Here is a 19737-nt window from a genome sequence, read left to right as displayed (position 1 = left end):
GCTCAAAATGTAGGACGTTTTGGAATTCCTCCTGGACAAAAACTTGAAAGGACGTGGCCAAATAAGAGCTACAAAAACTGATATAAATGTAAATTCCTTGCTTCTTAGTCATGGTCAAAATAGAGGACATTTTTGAATTCCTCCTAAACATAAGACTGAAATGAAGGACATGGCCAAATAAAAGCTAACAAACACTCATATAAATTCCCTGATTCTTAATCATGCTCAAAATGGAGGACATTTTGGAATTCCTCCTAAACAGAAAATTTAAATGTAGGACATGGCCAAATAAAAGCTACAAAAACTCATATAAATGTATATTCCTTGTTTCTTCGTCAAGCTCAAAATGGGGAACATTTTGAAATTCCTCCTGGATGTAGATGACCAAAATAAAAGCTACGAACACTCATATTAATGTAAATTCTCACTTCTTAGTTATAGTCAAAACGGAGAGCATTTTGGAAATCCTTCGGACAAAAGCTTGAAGTGAAAGACATGGCCAAAAGAAAAGCTAAAAACACTCATTTAAATGTAAATTCCCTGCTTCTTCATCATGCTCAAAATGGAGGGCATTTGGAAATTCCTCCTGAGCAGAAGATTTAAATAAAGGACATGGCCAAATGAAAGCTACAAACACTCCTATAAATGTAAGTCCCCTGTTTCTAAATTATGCTGAAAATAGAGGACATTTTGGAATTCCTCTTGAATAGATTTAAATGTAGCTACATGACCCAATAAAAGCTACAAAGGATTGCATAAACAGAAAGCCATGCTTCCTAATCAAGCTCAAAATGGAGGGACAACTGGGGACCAGGCTGCATGAGAACTATGAAGTCAGAGGAGTCAGCCTCATGTTCATGTTAGCCAGTGGGAGGGGCCAAAGGGGAGAGGCCTGATTGGCTCTGACCATCACAGGGTTAGCTAGCCAATAGAAGCTGAGCAGGTGGAGAGATCTGATTGGCTCTGGCTTTCACAGGGTTCTGTTTGCTAACCAATGGAAGTTGAGCAGGTGGAGAGATCTGATTGGCTGCTATTCACACATGGGTTAGCCAATGGGAGGGGAGAAAAGGAAAGAAAAAGAGAGAGATAGAGGCTTGTAGTGTCAGCAATCAGCATGAATCCTGAGTAAAAGCTGTAGGAAGCTAAGATCCATTCTTGTAAGAAGCGTTAGGTTTATGATTCTTTTGCAAAGGGATTGAAAGGCTGGCAATGGCAACATGTGGAGTTAGGAAATGATAGAGTTGGAGGAGAGCTCAAGGCCCATCCACTCTTAACTCCTTGCCATGTAGGAATACATAACCAAAAGCACCCAGCCTCTGTTTAGAAACCTCCAAAGAAGGAGACTGCACCACCTTCTTGAGGGAATGTGTCAAACAGCAGTTACTGTCAGCAGGTTTTTCTTAATGTTGAGGTGGAATCTCTTTTCCTGTCCTTTGAACCCATTGCTCTGTGTCCTGGTCTCTGGAGCAGCAGAAAACAAGCTTGCTCCAGCTTCAATATGCCTCCTCTTCAAGTATTTCAGTATGGCTATCTGGTCCCCTCTTAGCCTTCTCTTCTTCAGGCCAGACATACACAATTCCTAAGTTGCTCCTCACAGGGCATGGCTTCTAGACCTCTCACCATTTTGGTCAGCCTCCTCTGGCCATGGTCTTTTGGAAAGAGTTGTGTAGAAAATAAAATCCTATTATTTATTTTATGTCTGTGTGTGTGTGTGTGTGGCAGTTGGGATACAGTAATCAATATTTAGTTCATATACATGAAATAAATGTAGTAAAATATAGTGAAGCAAAGTGGGCACATAGAAAGAAATTTGGAATTGAGGCCCCTCCAAAGGAATGATGGGGAGGACTTCAGAGAGGACTGTTAAAATACAGGTTGATACTTTGAAGGACATTTGTTCTTCAAGGCCATGGAGCTGGCTCTGACACCATAATAACTCAAAGATAAGAGATGCAGCTGCTTTGGTACAAAGAGGCCCAAAGTAGCATCAAAATTGATAAAGGAACAAAGAACGTGTCCATGAGGGTCTCAAATGGATCTTCTGACCGTAGGAAATCCTATACAGTATGTGTAAATTTTACTATAGCCAATGAAATATACCAAAAAGATTTCTTTGTTTAAAAACCTATAAAAAGCAATGGATTTTGTTTGTTGGAGGCCTCAGAATTTTTGTTGGAACAGTAATTCCAAGCTAAAGACACTTGGCTAGCAATAAAGCTGCTTTTTATCAAACTGAGTCTTCTCTGGGTTTGTTTATTTCTGTTCTGTTTAAGAACTCATTATCATCAAAAATTAGTTTGACTGATATTTGCTAAATACATACATACATATATATATATATATATATGTAATTATTTGTATTAGTAGTAAGATTTATTTATATTGCACTGTAAATTTACACAGTGCTGTACATACAATCTTTTTAATTAGTCAGCTCCCTGCTCTCAGTCTTATAACCAAAAAAGACATGACACAAAAGGAGAAGGGAGTGTTGGTGGGGAAGGAAAATACTATTTGGAAAATATTACAGTACTCATGTTTTTCTTCGGTAAAATTATTGGCACTGATCTACTTTGTTCTCCTGTGGCTTCCGTAGCTGAAGTTCTCTTATTTATGTTTATATATTATTTTTAAATATACCTATTAAACCTTTGGAAAACCTGTATGCTTTAAGCCAGCTGACCTGATTTACTATAACTTCAATTATTTTTCACTATGCAATTTTTCCTTTTTAATTTTTTTAAATTAAAGAGTTTACTTTTTAAAATAATAATTCTTATTATCAAAATTAATTAAATTGGTTAACTTATCCATCTCCATAAAATCATATAATTTCTTTAGCTGCATATACAGTTCTTGCTGCCAAAGTCGTGTAAAATAACAACTTTCTGAATTTGTTCTCCATCCTCTCATCTATAACACTGGGACCCATTGGTGGCTGTGTTTGTAGAACTTCTTCCATTTTTGAATCATTTGCTACTTTACCACTCCACCAAAGGTGGTAAAAAGTGCCTGTTTCCCACATTTACTACTATAATTTACTACTATATTTTAGATAATTTAAGAGGAGTGAGATACCATCAATGTTGCATGTTATACAGATTTCTATTTTACATATTTAAATTTCCTTTCTAACTCTTCTGCTGTTATTATGGATATTTGTTTCTGCAAACAATATATCTCCTCCTTTAATTGATTTTTCTCTACCTTTAATTTCCTTTGCTATTTCTTTGATTTGAAATTCTTTTTTGTTTTTTTAATTCAGCCAATTTTTTAAAATAAAAAAGGCTCTCATAAAGGCTTTAGAAGTATCCCAAATGGTTTCAATAGCAACCTCCTTGTCTAGGTTTTCCTGAAAGAAGAGGTTCAACTGTTCTTTCACTTCTTCAACTATCTTCTCTCTCTCTCTCTCCTTTTTTTTTTTTAGTAAATTCCCATTTAATTTCCACCCTATATCTATTTTTCCCCAGTTTCATTACCATCGAAGTGGGATTATGGTATGACCATATTTTTGCTAAAGAATTAATTTTGGTCATATTCTTACAAGTTGATGTTGAAGCGCAGAACATATCTCTTCTCAACCATGAATTATGTTGAGCAGAGAAAAAAGTATAATCTCTCGACAAATCGTAAAGAGTTTACTTTTTAAAAGGCTGATTTATTCCTTAAGGGAGTGTGTTGGGGAAGCTCTGGTCATACATCTCCATGACCAGGTTTAAAAAGAAGCTGATAATTATTTTGTTTTCCCAATAAACATAAGGGAGAGGAGGGGTGTTGAGCCTCTTATTCCTTTAGGAACCTGAGAGGAATTAAATCTCCAATGAAGGCCTTGGTGGCAGCCCTGCTGTTACTGCTTCACTGGGAAGAGCTGGTGTGGTGGAAAATCCTTGTTATAAAAAAACCCTATAGAAAAGATGGAGTCACTTTGGTTAAAGAGAAATCGGTTTTAAACTTGAGGCTTGGAAATTAGAAAAAAAAACTAGAGCAAAGGAATAATGAGTGCGTCTTGACTTGGGAGAACAGCTGGCTCCAGCAAGCATTAGCTAACAGACATAACATGCACACAACTTAGATAAGGAGATGCAACTGTGAAGGTTAGAAGGAAAGCTACTAAATTCCTGAAGGAGGGGTGAGGAGTGATGATGCAGTTTTAATGTATGCATATATTTCTGTTCTGATTGCAAGAATTATGTAAGTTTGAATTGTAATTAGCCAATGAGATGTGGAGGACAGCTTCTTTGTGTAATTAACTATAAAATTAGGCCATCTTGCCTGGTTCTGAATCTCAGCTTTTTGGAACTTGAATTCCACTGAGTTCAATGTTTTCCTTTGTTGACAATTGGAAATAAACTTATGGATTTCCATATTACTAAGTCCTCTTGTTGATTCCTTGCTCTGCCAAAAGAACTTTATATCTCCTGAAAATTCTATTACAGTGGCAAGTCTGGGTAGATCCCAGCTGCAAACCGTGCTCTCATCCAGTCCCCTAAAATACCCACATAGGGTGGACTTTGCTGAATAGGATGAGATGTGATGTGTGTAAAGGGGAATGGAGGATCTCCACACATTGGCCAGAGGAATACAGTCACCCTTCCATTTCCAGGGAATGCACTGGGAAGAGGTGGCAAGTTGGGTACAATCTGTAAACTGTTCTGAGAGCCTTTGTGGTTGAAGAGTGAGGTGTAAATACTCTTAAACAAATGAATGAAAAGATCCCAGCCACAAAGCATGCCCTTTTTTCACCATATCATTCCTCTCATCCCATAAAAATCCCACACAGACTTCGCTGAACAGGATGAGATAGGATGTGTGCAAAGGGGAATGGTAAATCCCCACACAATGGCCAGAAGGATATATTATAAGCAGTGCCCTTCTGGTGCAGGACCTCCAGATATCCTTGGACTTACACTACTTTTATCCTTCACACCTTGCAATGCTTGCTAGAACTGATAGCAGTTGGAGCCCATGGATATCTGGAGGGCCATGAGATGCCCTTCTTTGTTGTGGTGGAAGGCAGATTCTGGGTCCATCCTAATATCTCTAGAGTTTATCACACAGGACAAATCCCATACAGAAACTAGTAAATTTAAACTGAAAACAACCCGCAGACAACATTCGCGGTTAACTCAAACAGAAAGTTGGAAAAAACCCCGCATTTGCTAGATGTTTTTCAGGCAACGTTTGTGTGAAAGAGAAATAACCCGAAAATAACCTGTACACAAAGTTGTCAAAACCAGCTCCTTTTTACTTTTCCTAAATTCCAGAAGTGCAAAGGATCTTTCCATTCTGATTATTTTCACATTACTTCTCTTTCGCATCAACAGATCTGACAAACAACACCCATATTTTAAAATCCCGTTTCTGCACGGGATTTTACCAATTCACCCTCCATGTGATAAACTCCATTAATGTGCCTTGACTACTTCTGTTTGGCTGCTGGGATATTGGAGAACTAAGTTTTTAAATGATCCAAAATTCACTTCCCTTAAAGAGCAAGAAATTATATTTCCTTCCTTACATAACCTTAAAAAAACAACCCAAAAGTAGTAATCTACCTTTAAACATTAGCACATTTTCCCCACCGGTAATACCCAAATATTGGCAGGTGCTATTTTCCATCTTGATCTTAACCATAAGGCTTACCTCTGCTTGTGCTTTGGCCTCTTGAAGCAAAGAATGAACATCACATTTTGTTGTCACCAAAGACAAAACTAATTGCAATTTCTGCTGATCCAGAGTGGAAACCAGAAGTTGATCCAAGCTGAAAAATGAAGGAAAGATAGTGTTATTTAATGCTTTAAGATATATATTTTTTAAAACATCCACACATTTCTAAATGGAAAATGGCCAGGATTTGTCTATTTAAATTTTATTTACTTAAATTATGTTCCACCTTTCTCCTGGCTCAAGATGGAGTTTATCACACAGAGGGCAGATTGGTAAAAACCCATGTAGAAATAGGATTTTAAAATCTGAGTATTCTTTGTCAGATGTGTTTGCATGAAAGAGAAATAACGCGAATGAAAAATAAGAAATGTTTGGATTAATCCTGAATGTCATCTGAAAAACAACCCACAAATGTGGGTTTTCAGTTTAAATTTAGTTTCTGCATGGGATTCGGAAGGTACACTCAACTATCCCCAGTCAAAATTTACAATTTTATTCGTTTACTGATTTATTTTATTGTCTCTTTGTTCTGATTTTATTTTTCTGTGAATGACTTTATTTTCTGTGGAAATAAAAGTGATATATAACTGTTCGTAATAAAAATAAACACATAAATGAACAAATATGCAAGATGCAAAGGGACTGTAGCTCTCTAAGCTAGTTAGTGAGGTGAGAGGCAGAGCAGTGATCAGACCAATAATACCTTAGATAGGACACTGATCAGAATGGTGACTGTAGTAAAAAAAAAATACAGCTAGGTCAACAGAGGACAAAAGACTGGGTCTGTAAGGTGTTTTGGGAGAGTACAAAGTAAAATAATGTAGATATGGCTCTATCTATGCTGTGATTTTGTAAGTGTGCAGAAAGATTTTAAGACTGGTATGAAGTACACATCCACCAAAAAGGAGACCCAAAAGACTGCAGTAACTATAGGACCATAGGACTAATCTCCCATACAAGCAAAATCATGCTTAAAATTCTGCAACACAGGCTTCAACCATACAGGGAGAGAGCAATCCCAGAGGTGCAAGAAGGGTCCAGGATAGGAACACACACTAGGGGCTACATTGCAAACATATGATGGCTAATGGAGTCCACTAAGAAATTTGAAAGGAAAATCAACATGTGTTTTATAGACTATAGCAGTGGTGGCGAACCTATGGCACGTGTGCCAGAGGTGGCACTCAGGGCCCTCTATGTGGGCACACATGCTTTCGCTGTAGCACAGAGTGTGACAGAGTTTCTTACTATAAAGCCAGAGGGACGTGGCACTTCGCAATAAATAATTGGGGTCTGGGTTGCTGTTTGGGCACTCGGTCTGTAAAAGGTTCACCATCACTGGACTATAGCAAAGCCTTTGACTGCATAGATCATGGAAGGCTATGGAACACCTTTAAAGACATGGGAGTGCCAACACAACTGATAGACCCGATGAAGAATCTGTACTTAGGACAAGAGGCTGATGTTCGAACAGGACACACAGAAACAGAATGGTTTCCAACTGGCAAAGGGGTCAAGCAAGGCTGCATCTTTTCACCCTATTTGTTCAACTTATACACAGAATATATATGAAGAGCAGGCTTGGATACAGAAGTAGGAGTAAAAATAGGAGGAAGAAATATCAACAGTTTAAGATAAGTAGAAAACGCTATATAGCGTGCCCACATTATACGCAACTTCCAGCATATGCTGGAAGCCACGACCGAAAAGCTCCTCTCATGCCCCATGACGCGCCGTGTGCACAAGCCCCATTACTTCTAATTGGGCTTGAGCAGATGCGGTTTTCCCTTAAGGGGGGGGGGGGGGGTCTGGAACGGATTCCCGTGTAAAGGAAATGCATGCTGTACTATCAGCAGAAAACATTACAGTACTGACTTAGAACAACTACTAAGGAAGATCAAGGAAGAAGGTATAAAGGCAGGATTACTGCTGAACATAAAGAAAACAAATAATTACCACAGATGATCTACACAAATTCAATCTAGGGACAATGACAAAAATTGAAATACAGTGGTACCTCGGGTTACGAAATTAATTCGTTCCGCCGCCGCTTTCGTAACCCGAAAAGCCTTCGTAAGCCGAAAACCCATAGGCGCTAATGGGGAAAAGCCGCGATTTCGTGTGAAATAGCGCCGAAAAGCACCAAAAATTTTTTCGTAACCCGAAAAAACCTTCGTAACCCGGAACAGTTATTTCCTATGGGATTTTTTCGTAACGTGGGTATTTCGTATCCCGAGGTACCACTGTAGTAAAAGTGTGCTCATACTTCAAACACTGATCAGAATAGTAACTGTAGTCAAGAAATCAGAAAAAGACTAGGAATAGGGAGGGCAGCTAAGAAAAAACTAGACAAGATCTCAAAGAGTAAAGATATACAACTGACCTTGAAAGTCAGAATCATACAAGCCATTATATTCCCTATTACCATGTACAGATGCAAGAGCTGGACAGTAAAGAAAGCAGTTAAGCAGTTTAGAAGAAGATCAACTCATTTGAGATGTGGTGCTGGGGAAGAGTTCTGAGGATACCATAGCAAAAAAGACAAAACAAATGGCTCCTTGAACAGATCAAGCCTGAAATCTCCCTGGAAGCCAAGATGACTAAACTGAGACTGTCGAATTTGGTGAGATCATGAGAAGACTGGCTTACTGGAAAAGACAATAATGCTAGGAGAGGTTGTGGGCAGGAGAAAGAGAAGAAGACCTCATGCTATAGATGCTAGATCTCTTCTGCATCTGAACATTCATTTAGAATTTCCACAAAGAACCCATCAAATAATTTGCTAACTATTTAAGAATCTACCTTTACTTTCAGCAGAGGTGAAGTAAACTGGAGATAGAAGCTTAATATTTTTCTGCACAGAACACAACCTGGAATATAGGTTTGTTGCTTTTCTTAGAATAATTTTTTGCAATGAACTTTTGAGGCACTGGAACATTGGCCATGCCTGATAGCAAGTGAGGATATGATGAAAATGATAAAACTTACCTGATTGACCAGCTTTTTCCTGAGCACACCTTATTCTGGCAGACATCATGCTGTACTACGTCCTCATCAGATGCTGACCCAGGAGTGCCAGAACTACTATTCCTGGGGCTGCTTTCTTTTGAATGGTGTCCACTTGCCATTAGAAGACCTGAAAGCTCTGAGCAATCATTCAGACTAGGAACACTTTCTATGGGAAGACCAAGAGATCTTGCACGTGGTGGAACTTCCAGTTCTGTCTTAAAAGGGGGAGATTTGGGCTCTGTGGTGAAGTCCTCACTACACAGCTTATCGAGGTCTGGCATGCTCAAGGCTCTTAGTTCCCGGAGTTTAGAGCGCGATAAAGGTGTATGCCTGATGTGCCCACCAGCGGCTCTGTTTCTTCGGTTGGTGCTAGACAGAGGTAAACTTTCTGGGCTTCCCAAAGTACCACATCTTTCATTCTTCTCCAACTGAACATCATCTTTGCTGTTCTCAGGAGACTTCTGCTGTAGATGCATTATTGCTGCAGTAGTTGATGATTTTGTCATCACTGGAGATGGTGGGGCTTCACTTTCACAGTAGGAACTCAAGCTTCGTCGCAGTGCCTGGACTGCATCATTTACACTGGTAGATGAAACTGCAGAAATGCCTCCAGATAACCGCCTCCCAACAGGAAGCTTGGAGCTCAAAGAGGTAGAATGTATGTCTATGGCTTTGACCATTGGCCTATCAAAATTGGCAAGGTTCTCAAAGGATTTAATTCTCTGCTTCACTGAAAAAGATGAAATGGGATCATGTGGCCAATTGAGTTCATAATAGTAATAATTCCTCCTGCAAGTTTTTAATTTGTCCACAATGCGACTGCTGTTGTCACTGGGCAAAGATAATTCTTGAGTGTTTGATTTGGGGATGCTATTTGATGCCTCTTTTTCATCTTGAATGTTCTGATCATTCATCAGATTCAGATGGACAATTTTTAGCATGCCCAGATCAGAATGAGGATGCTGTTCACAAGAAACATTGTTCAGGATATTATGGGCATGGTGTGTGGGTGCATCTGTAGTACTGCTCTCCTCTCTCAAATGGTTTGATAAATGGGTAGGCATTGAATAGGTCCGTGTGACAGGTTTTACCGCACTGTGTAAATTTACTTCTTCAGAAGTCTTCTGGCTACAGTTTTGTACTTCAGCTTCCAGCTGGCTGGTCACTTGTTTGCTACTGTCTCCTTTCTCCAGAGACACCTCTGGAAATAATGAAGATGGTGTGAAGGAGGAGGAAGAAGATAGTCTCACCTCAATGAATGTGCGTTGAATTTCTTGCCCTGGTTGTTCCTTCTGAGCAGGGGAAGAAAGAACACTGGGAGGCTCCTTTTTAAAAGGCCTAACGTTGTCATAGCCTAATGGACTAATTCTACATCCATCATGATTCAAACAACTCATACCAATTCTTTGGTTCTCATTCTTATCACTCAAACAATGACCCCTGGTTGCAATTTGGGGATGTGCACTTATCTGGGAAGAATCTTCCCTAGTTTGGCAATCAACAACATTGATCTTATTTCTATCTTTGCTATTCATAACTAATTGAATTGGCACCTGCTTTTCCTTTTGCTCTGTAGGATACTCAGACATTTCAGCATCGCCAAGCACCATGTTGTTAATGGATTTATCTTTGTTGTTTTTCACAATGTTTCCATCATTATTCAACATAGCTGAAGGGGATTCCTGAGGCACTGTTGAAGGTAATTTATTCTGCTCCTGTTGAACAATCCTGGACCCCATGGAAAGGCTCCTGCTAAGTGGTTCCAAATGTGTGGCTAAGTTATGGAGGGATGTGACTTTCTTTGGAAGAAGCCTAGGTGATGACTGTACTGGAATGGATTTTTGTTTCTGATCAGTGCTACCAGCTTTTACAGGAGCAGCATTAAGAGAATCTGAATGAGTCTTTGACTTACTTTTGATAGTAAGTCCCTTTAACTTCGGTCCTGGTTTGTTCCGTTGATTATTTGAAAGAGTTTCTGCAATACTCTTTTGGGGAATCCCCCTAGTTTCCTGATGCAGTTTTCTGAAAGAGGATGGGCTGTGTGGAATGGTAATACCTTTACATTGGCCAGAAGTTTGGATTTTTGCATTGGAACTTTTTGAGACAGAAATGGCATTTGTTTTTTCATTCCTTCCCAGTAAGTCATTTGCAGTTGTGACCTTATTAATATCTTTTGGTTTGGTCATGAAGGGAGATCTGGGGCTGTTTGCTGTCCTCTGTGATGTACAGTCCCCAGGGTGGCTGTCCGGCTTAGTCAAGTGAAGTGAGTCAGTGGTTCCTTTCTTTGTTGAAGCAGAAGGATAAGCAACCATGTGGCTGCCACAGTCAATTCCTAAATCATTTTCTGTAGTGGATTGTTCTTTGTTACCATATTCATTTTTGTCTAGCAAGTTGCTCTCCCAACCATTGATGGTTTTTGTAGTACACAAAGGCATTTCTTGAGCATCATGTCTAAAAGTCTCACATGTCTCTATAAGTTTCTCCCTGCTTTCCAAGCTTATCCTTTCTCCTCTCACGGAATTGTTCTTGTAGAAAGAGCTGCCTCCATTATTATGATCCAACAGATCTATCCCTGGTGGGGATACTTCAGAAGGAGAATGAAAAACTTCTTCTTCTAATGGAAATTTAACATTGGAAATAGCTAGTGACCCAATTTCTACCTTGCTTTCTTGCAAAATGGTGCCTGAAGAATGGCAGTCTGATAAATAAGATGTTTCTTCAAGAGATGTGACCACTCCTTTCTGGGGGAAATGTTGCTGTTCCAGATTCTGACAGCAAATTTCAACTTGTTCTTCATCTGATTCAACTGCCTTATATGCTTTTAAGGAATCATTGCAAGCAGACAGCAAGAGCGATGAATTGCTTGGGAGTCCAGCAGTTTCAACTACAAATTCTGTGTCTGAGCTGGAGTCATCTGCAGCAGCATACATGGATTTTGGAACTGTGTTGCTTTTGTTCTCAACTCTAGCCAAAGTGTCTTCATTTAAGCTGCTAAAATTCCTGGAATAGTTACTGAGACGGGTTTTGTTCACAGTGAAAATCTTGCTTGCATCAATGGAATCCAAGGCAGAAAATCCCAAGATCTGTTGTGTGTTTGATTCATGATTTACAGTTCTTCCTGGAAGGTCTTTCTTAACTATATCTGATACAGAATTAGAACAAGCATCTTCTGCCACAACCGAAATATCTTCCTTCACACAGTTCTCATTGGTTAATGAACATGTAACATATTTTTCTTCTGAAGAATCTATTTTTAATAGGAATCTTGAGCCATCCTGGGCATAGCTGCTGTCCTGGGTACAGCTGGTTTCCAAAGAATATGCTAGCATCTCCTTCATCTTGGCATCAGATGGCAGCACTGTCCTTTCTCCTGTGTAGTCTGGGTTATCTTTATACAAAGCTTCTTCTTGATTTGTAAGGCTATTTTCTTCTTCAGTCATGATAATATTGCTTGGATGATTGTGAACTGTTTTATCTGCCTCTGAAGACTCAACAGCGTTTGAAAGTCTGTTCATGTCTGCAAAAGAAAGGAAACAAACAAGTTATTCTATCCTTGAAACACTGTGAAAACTACAGTTATGATGCACAAGTATGGCTTTTGCTTTTGCCCATCCAACCTAGGCCAAGTAATCGCCATACTACCTTATTTTAATAACATCAATGTTGTTAACCATTTGAATTTTTATATATATTTACTTTGCATACTTACTCTAAAGGTCCATTCTGGGTTGGTTGTAAGGAGGAATCCACATGTTACATCCGTTACTACCCAGAGAGAGGCATTCAATCACATAACCGAAAGTTTGCTGGCATGTTGCCTCCTCTGTATCCTCCTTTTAGTTCCCTTCATGACCAAACTAAAGAGTTAAATAACTAGAGGAGAAAGGCCAAAGGACTACAAAGAGGAAAGAATAACCCAGAGCTAAACATACAGTGTCTCCTCAGAAATAAGACACTGTCTTATTTTTATTTTTCCTCAAGATGACACACTATGGCTTATTTTCAGGTGATGTCTTATTTTTCATACATTTGGTACAACAATCTACATTTATTCAAATATAGTTAGGTCATCTTCTGGAATATCATCATAATTCTCCAAATCTGGAATTCCATCCTGAATTTCTTGTGACTGCATTTCCTTTATAACCATTGGCCCCAATCTTTCCGCTCCCTTCCTGCCCCCTTCCGTTCAGCGCCGGGCCTATCACTATGTCTTATTTTCGGGGTATGGCTTATATTGTGCACATGCTTAGAAATCCCGCAATGGGTTGTTTTTATGGGTATGTCTTATTTTGGGGGAAACGGTAATAAAATAAGGAATCTTCTTTGAACAGGATTAGCTAGAGTGAAAACAAAAGTAATCCCCTTCAGGGGTGGTGTGTGTGTGGATTCCTCACAACCTAAGCAGAATGAATCTTCACCATAAGTATCCAATGTTTCATTCTAAGGATGGTGAAAAGAAGAATCCACATGGTATAGGACATACCCAAGCTACCCAGATGACCTTAAGGGTGAGCTGTGATTGGAGCTACACTTTGAAACTACATCTTGATAAGGCAGTATTGATTGACTTTTACTTGTTTATTTTTAATTTTGTGTGAATATAACAGGTGTACTCCTCCAGCACACTTCCAGATCTTTAGTAGAGACGAGCATTTGCAAGAAAGCTTTACAAATGTAATGAGCTAATAAGTATAAAAAACACTGAGAGTCAGAGGCTGGCAGGATATATTCCCATAAAACTGTGGATTTGAAAAATTCTTCAGCAGTAGAACGGAATGGAACACAAAAGGATTCAGTCTGTCTGAAGTGCTTAGCATATCCATATCATGCCCAATTCGTTCTGGAGGGTGTACAGGCCTGGAGTGGAAGAGGGAGAAATTATTTTCTGCAAGCAATTAAGGTCAGAATGAATCTTAGTTCATAAAACTCTCCGGTTTTATGAGATTGAGATGAAGAGTGACTGTGTGCTTCTTGAAGGTATAGAGATGCCTAGGCCATTTAAGGAAAAACATGCCCTTTTTCTCAATTTTTAAGACTTAATAGAAATTGTACCATGTCTATGCATTATAATGAAATTGATTATCAGATCTCACGAGAATTGGCAGGAGCTTTCCCAATCATATAGTTAATGGAGTGCAAGTGGTGGGATCCTTAGGTGGAAGTGACCATGTTCTCCTGGAGTTTGTTATACAATGGAAAGGAAAAGCCAGGCAGAGTCAGACACACATTCTAGAGACTTTAGGAAGCGGATTTCACAGCAACTCAGAGAAGTATTGAGGGGTGATCCCGTGGTCAGAATACTAAAAGAGAAGGGAGTTCAGGACGGATGAGACTTTCCAAAGGGAGATACTGAAGGCACAATTCAAACAGTTCCCCTGAGAAAGAAAAATGGAGGTGTCTCAGAAACCAGGATGGATGACTAAGGAACTTTCAACTGAGCTAAGTTTTGAAACGGAACATGTATAATAATGGAAAAAGGGGGAAATCACAAAAAAGGAATTCAAAGAAATAGCAGGCATGTGTAGGGGTAAAGTCAGAAAAGCTAAAGCGCGGAATGAACTCAGGTTTGCTAGAGAGGTTAAGAATAATAAAAAGGGCTTTTTTGGATATGTCCGCAGCAAAAGGAAGAAGAAGGAAACAGTAGGGCCACTTTGTGGAGAAGATGGCAAAATGCTAACAGGGGACAGAGAAAAGGCAGAATTCCTCAACACCTTCTTTGCCTCAGTCTTCTCGGAAAAGGCAAAGGGTGCTCAACCTGAGGATAATGGAACAAGGACAGAACAGGGGAAATTCAGCACAAAATAAATAAAGAGATAGTACAGGAATGCCTGGTTAATCTAAATGAATATAAGTCTCCAGGACGAGATGAACTACATCCAAGAGTATTAAAAGAACTGGCAAATGTAATATCGGAGCCATTGGCAATAATCTTTTGTGAACTCCTGGAGAACAGGAGAAATCCCAGCAGACTGGAGGAGGGCAAACGTTGTCCCCATCTTCAAAAAGGGGAAAAAAGAGGATCCCAACAATTATCGTCCAGTTAGTCTGACATCAATACCAGGAAAGATTCTAGAGCAGATCATTAAACAGAAAGTCTGTGAACATCTAGAAAGCAATGCCATAATCACAAAAAGTCAACATGGGTTTCAGAGAAAGAAGTCATGCCAGACAAATCTAATCTATTTCTTTGATAAAATCACCAGCTTGGTAGATGAAGGGAATGCTGTGGATATAGTATATCTTGATTTCAGTAAGGCCTTTGACAGGGTTCCCCATGATATTCTTGCAAACAAGCTAGTGAAATGTGGGCTAGACAAAGTAACTGTTACATGGATTTGTAATTGGTTTCTTTCATGCCCTGCTCGGAGACATGCTGGGCATCGGTCATCTGGGATTTCTTTTCCTTTACTCTCTCCTTTTCCATCATCCATTCTGGTGTCTGTGTTTTTTCCACTAATTTTATCCTAGTTTCAGTACCCACCTCCTCTTTCTTCCTTTTGACCGTTTTCCCTGACTAATACTAGAAGAGGTTTTCCCGACTGGCTGGCAGGGTAGGTAGTAAAAAACTAAGGGGACGGGGGGAGTCTTAACAGATATAACTGAAAAAAACTTTGAACTTCGACTCCTGCCTAGCCAGCTGGCATGTAGGGTAAAACCCTCATGTGATGGATTGCTCTACCTGCACATCCATGAGTTCAGCACTGTCCATTTGAATGGTTTTCTTTACACAATAGACTCTTACAAAGAGAAGGCTTTTGGATATACAAATTACAATTTACTGCATCTATGGGTTTAAATGATCACCGTAATTTATCAGTCTATTTATAAAATCTCATCTCTGCCATGATTACAGGGACTCTTAGCAGGGGTTTGATATATTTTATACTAGTTAATCTTCTAGAGGAATGTTCTTATATTGTTTCTTTATTTTACTTATAGTAGGTATATCTGATTTGTACCTTTAATTTATTTTCTTAATGACTTGGCAGCTTTGGTATCAAACCACCTGGAAATGATTGTCATTAACTTGGCTGGAGTTGCATAAATGGTGGGAATTTTCTCAGTCATATATGTATGGGGATAAAGGCAGATAAAAAGCTTTATCTGTGAAATGGTAATTATATCTGTATTATATCTTTGTCAAATTTGGTTTTTGTTATATACTTTGGTTTTACCGTTTGTTTATTATGACTTATTTTTACATTAGCCAGTATCTTTGGAGTTTGGGAAATACCATGAATGACTGTTGGATAATTACAAAAAACAGTATCTCCTTTTTTGTGTGTGTTCTCTATAAGAATTTTCATAATATCAATTATTTCCATATTTACTTCTTCATTGACTGGATCTGCCGCAACCATTAGTTTTGCTTGTTTTTGAGCCCCCTCATCTTGTTAGGTAATGAGGAAACACTTTATGAGTTTCAATCGCCTCCCAATCCCTAATTTACTATAAAGAATATAATCTGGCTCATAGCCCAGAGATTTTGTTAAAACCCATGGGGCCTTAGTATTGGCCAACCTGTCCAAATTACACTGATGAATTTGACAACCAGTCAGAATGAAATGTGATGGGGGGAAATGGGGGGGGGGTTAGTTTTAACTGTATAATTTCTTCTTGTAAAAATAAATGAAGCAATTAACAGTATTAGAATCAATATGGAATTGGCACTCTCCTTTTATTTATACATAGAATCCCCAAAATATTTCAGCAGGAATAGTTAATTAGTACTGTACTAGGTTATCTTGTGTGCCTATAGAAAATGAGATAAATGCAATGGTTAAGTTAACAGGACTATCTTGTAGTCACTGGTGGTTCAATAGACGCAAGACAGAAACACTTTGTTCTGATGAACTGTAGAAAATAAAACCTTAGATAAAATATAGGTTAACTAGAATCCCCTGGAGATGCCAATAGGTCAATAAGGGTGTGCATGGATCTGTCTCATGCTTACAGCCTGTAGAAAATAAGTCCAATCTAATGGTGTGGTACAATATAGAATCATAAGAATCTCCTGTAGCTACCAGTGAGCCAACAGGTAGATACAGAAAAACCCTGCACTCACAGCAGTTATCAGTGGACCTTCTGATAAAAGGAACAGATTATAAACTACAAGATCTACAGAAGAGAGTTCCCAAGGCTGAGAATGTCAACAGTATTCTCCTCCCTCAGTGGCTCCTGATCTCATGACCAAGAAAAGTTGTAATGATTCCTCTCTGCAAGTCTCCTGCCAAGAGATCTATGAGGGTGCTGTTCCACATTGGGAGTACCATTTGTTTATTAACATTGGCACGATAAATAAATTATGTGAGAATTTCTCTTGGGGGAAGTCTTTGATTTATAACTTGAATACAGGGCGGAGTAACTTGAGCACCTTGAAATCAAATATCTAAGGAGAAAACTACTTCAGCTACTTGAAAATATCTAACCTCCTACCAAGCTGACAGGCTACTGCCATCTTATCCAAAAATGGGGAGATAGGAACTAAAGGAGGCATGAATTCACGGGTTCTAGAATTCTTTACTTTCAACCCTGTTCCTTTATGCCAAAAGAGGCAAGCTCAATGAGCCTTCTCAGAAATTAAGTACAGTATTAGCACTCACCCAAAGGATTTATTGCATCTTCCATTTCTAGGGCAGTGAAGAAGTGGAGGCCTGGTAAAATTAATTTTATAGTGACACTGCCATGGGATGTGTCTCTTACTGACTGAGAGGCTTAGAGGAGATCTGATAACTCTCCAGCTTTCTTTGAAAATGCTGGCTAGTGAGGTCAGGATCGAGGAATGGTGAGATTTCCTGTCTTTTCTCCTCACAGATCATAACATGTTTATCACAATTTATCACATCTTTTGTCTAACATGTCTAACAATTAAGAGTTTTTGGACGAGGACCTGGTTTAAGTATTTGAAGCGGTGTCTTACTGAGGATAGAGCAAGCTTGTTTTCTGCTGCTCCAGAGTATAGGACCCAGAACAGTGGATGCAAGCTACAGGAAAAGAGATTCAACTTCAACCTTAGGAGGAACTTCCCGACTATGAGAACTGTTCAACAATGGAACACACTCCCTTGAAGAGTAGTGGAGTCTCCTTTTTTGGAGATCTTTAAGTAGAGGCTGGATGGCTATCTGTCGGGGATGCTTTGATTAAGAGTTCCTGCAAGGTGGGGGATTAGACTGGATGGCCCTTGTGGGCTCTTCCAACTTTATGATTCTATGAGTTGGAAAGACTCAACCTGCCCCAAACTTCCATACTTTTCTCTGCCAAGAAGAACAGACTGCCTGCAATCACCATTGTGCAAAGCTAGAGCTCAGTGCCATAAGGGCACCCTGAGAACTAACCAAATTCTCTAGTAATGTTTTAAAAAAACTTTTGTATGTTTAATACAATTTTATATTATTTTAGTAAGATGATTTTAATAGTTTTTACATTTTTATTGTAAAGTTTTTAACTGACTTTTTCCGTGAGCCACCTTGGGTCCCTTTCCGGAAGAAAGGTGGCATATATGAATTAAAATAAATAAAATAAGATAGGTGAACTGCTTCTGGGTGGGTTTTGCTCCTTGGGCACTGCAGGTCCAGGAAACATTTCCCTCCTCAGTGGAAGAGGCATGCTGAGGAAACCATCTGGATACGCCCCATCCTTTTGAGGTAGGACAGGATCCAGTGTTGAGTAGAAAGAGGTGGCTACTATGATAGCACTCAAAATCCCCCGAGAGGAATTCAGACCTGGAGGCTGCAGCAGAGGGCAAATATTGTTCTCAAAATGGTGACGGCTAGAAAAAGCTTTCAAAATAAATGGTGGGAGACTAGGCTAGCCAAGACTCCTGTCCCTTGTCAAATGTTTTACATCTCATTTGGAAGGCTCCTTAACCCTGGACTGTCCAGGCCATCAAGTGCGAGCATCAGATCATCTCTGTCACTGCCATTGCCCAGGTTTTCAATTCCATTGGAAGCTGAAGAGTGTTTGTTCCCAGCCAATAGCCTCTAAAATGGGCACTGAAAGATGAAATAAACCTAATTTTAGAAATTAATTTAAGTAAAACTCCGGAAGGTATCCTACTGGGAATGTTTGAAGACATTATGAACAAAAAATATGGTAAAATCCTGATGTATATGATATCTGTTGCTAGATTTCTTTATGCAAAAAATTAAAATTAAAATGGAGAACCAAAGACACCCCAAAAGTGGAAGAATGGATCAGCTATTTATATTATTTGATACAGATGGACAAACTTTCTTGTATGATGAAAAATGACTCTTGGGAGATAGCATCAGAAGAATGGGAAAAAGCATTAGAGTATATCAAGAAGAAATGGGGAGACTTATTAATGAGATTGTCTACTGTTTTGTTTTGATTTCTTTTCTTTTTTATTTTGGAATGGTTTTTTTGTTTGTTTGTTTGTTTTAGTCTTAGGAGATACATAGATAAAGGCTTAGATGGGTAACAACTTGTCTATTGTGAAGTCGAAGACTTTCATGGCTGGCATCCATAGTTTTTTGTGGGTTTTTGGGACTATGTGTCCATGTTCTAGAAGAGTTTCTTCCTGACGTTTCGCCAGCATCTGTGACTGGCATCTTCAGAGAATGCCAGCCACAGATGCTGGCGAAACGTCAGGAAGAAACACTTCTAGAACATGGCCATATAGCCCGAAAAAACCACAAAAAACTTGTCTTTTAGTTACAAAAATCCTATTAAGTTTAGGTAATTAGGAGGTACTATAGTTATTCGTGTTGCTTATATATTATAGTTGTTGAACAGGATCAATCCCGAGTAATAAGATATAAGAGAGTATTAAACCTAATAGGTGGTGGAAATTATTTGTATGAAGACAGCAATTGTTGAAACACTCAGAATGCAAGCTTAATTTTATTTCAGATAAGATAAGGAAAAGGACCAGATATAGCATAGGAGATGTGTAGAGTAAGTGTTGAAGTGAGAAAAGGTTGGAAAAGGTTATTTAGGAGAAAGATAGGTAGCATTTTATTACAGAGGTGAACAAGGAAAGTGACAAGATAGAAGGAAAGTGAAAACAGGAGATAGGTGTAGGGAAAGTTGGAAGTT

At 39.0% G+C, this 19737-nt stretch overlaps 1 protein-coding gene across 1 annotated transcript in view; it reads right to left on the bottom strand.

Annotated features, from left to right (window-relative positions):
• The window catches only part of PDZD2 (PDZ domain containing 2), a 403520-nt gene that overhangs the window by 29519 nt on the left and 354264 nt on the right, over positions 1–19737 (bottom strand). Inside the window, exons 18-19 of the mRNA XM_042447846.1 lie at positions 8656–12193; positions 5644–5761 (exon numbers count right to left, since the gene is read on the bottom strand). Of these exons, the coding sequence (XP_042303780.1) occupies positions 5644–5761; positions 8656–12193 (3656 nt within the window). The remainder of the gene's footprint in view (positions 1–5643; positions 5762–8655; positions 12194–19737) is intronic.

This window comes from Sceloporus undulatus, chromosome 2 (genome assembly GCF_019175285.1).
Source record: "Sceloporus undulatus isolate JIND9_A2432 ecotype Alabama chromosome 2, SceUnd_v1.1, whole genome shotgun sequence".
NCBI lineage: Eukaryota > Metazoa > Chordata > Lepidosauria > Squamata > Phrynosomatidae > Sceloporus > Sceloporus undulatus.
Note: the sequence above shows the minus strand (reverse complement) of the source record. Positions and strands in the feature narration are given on the sequence as shown.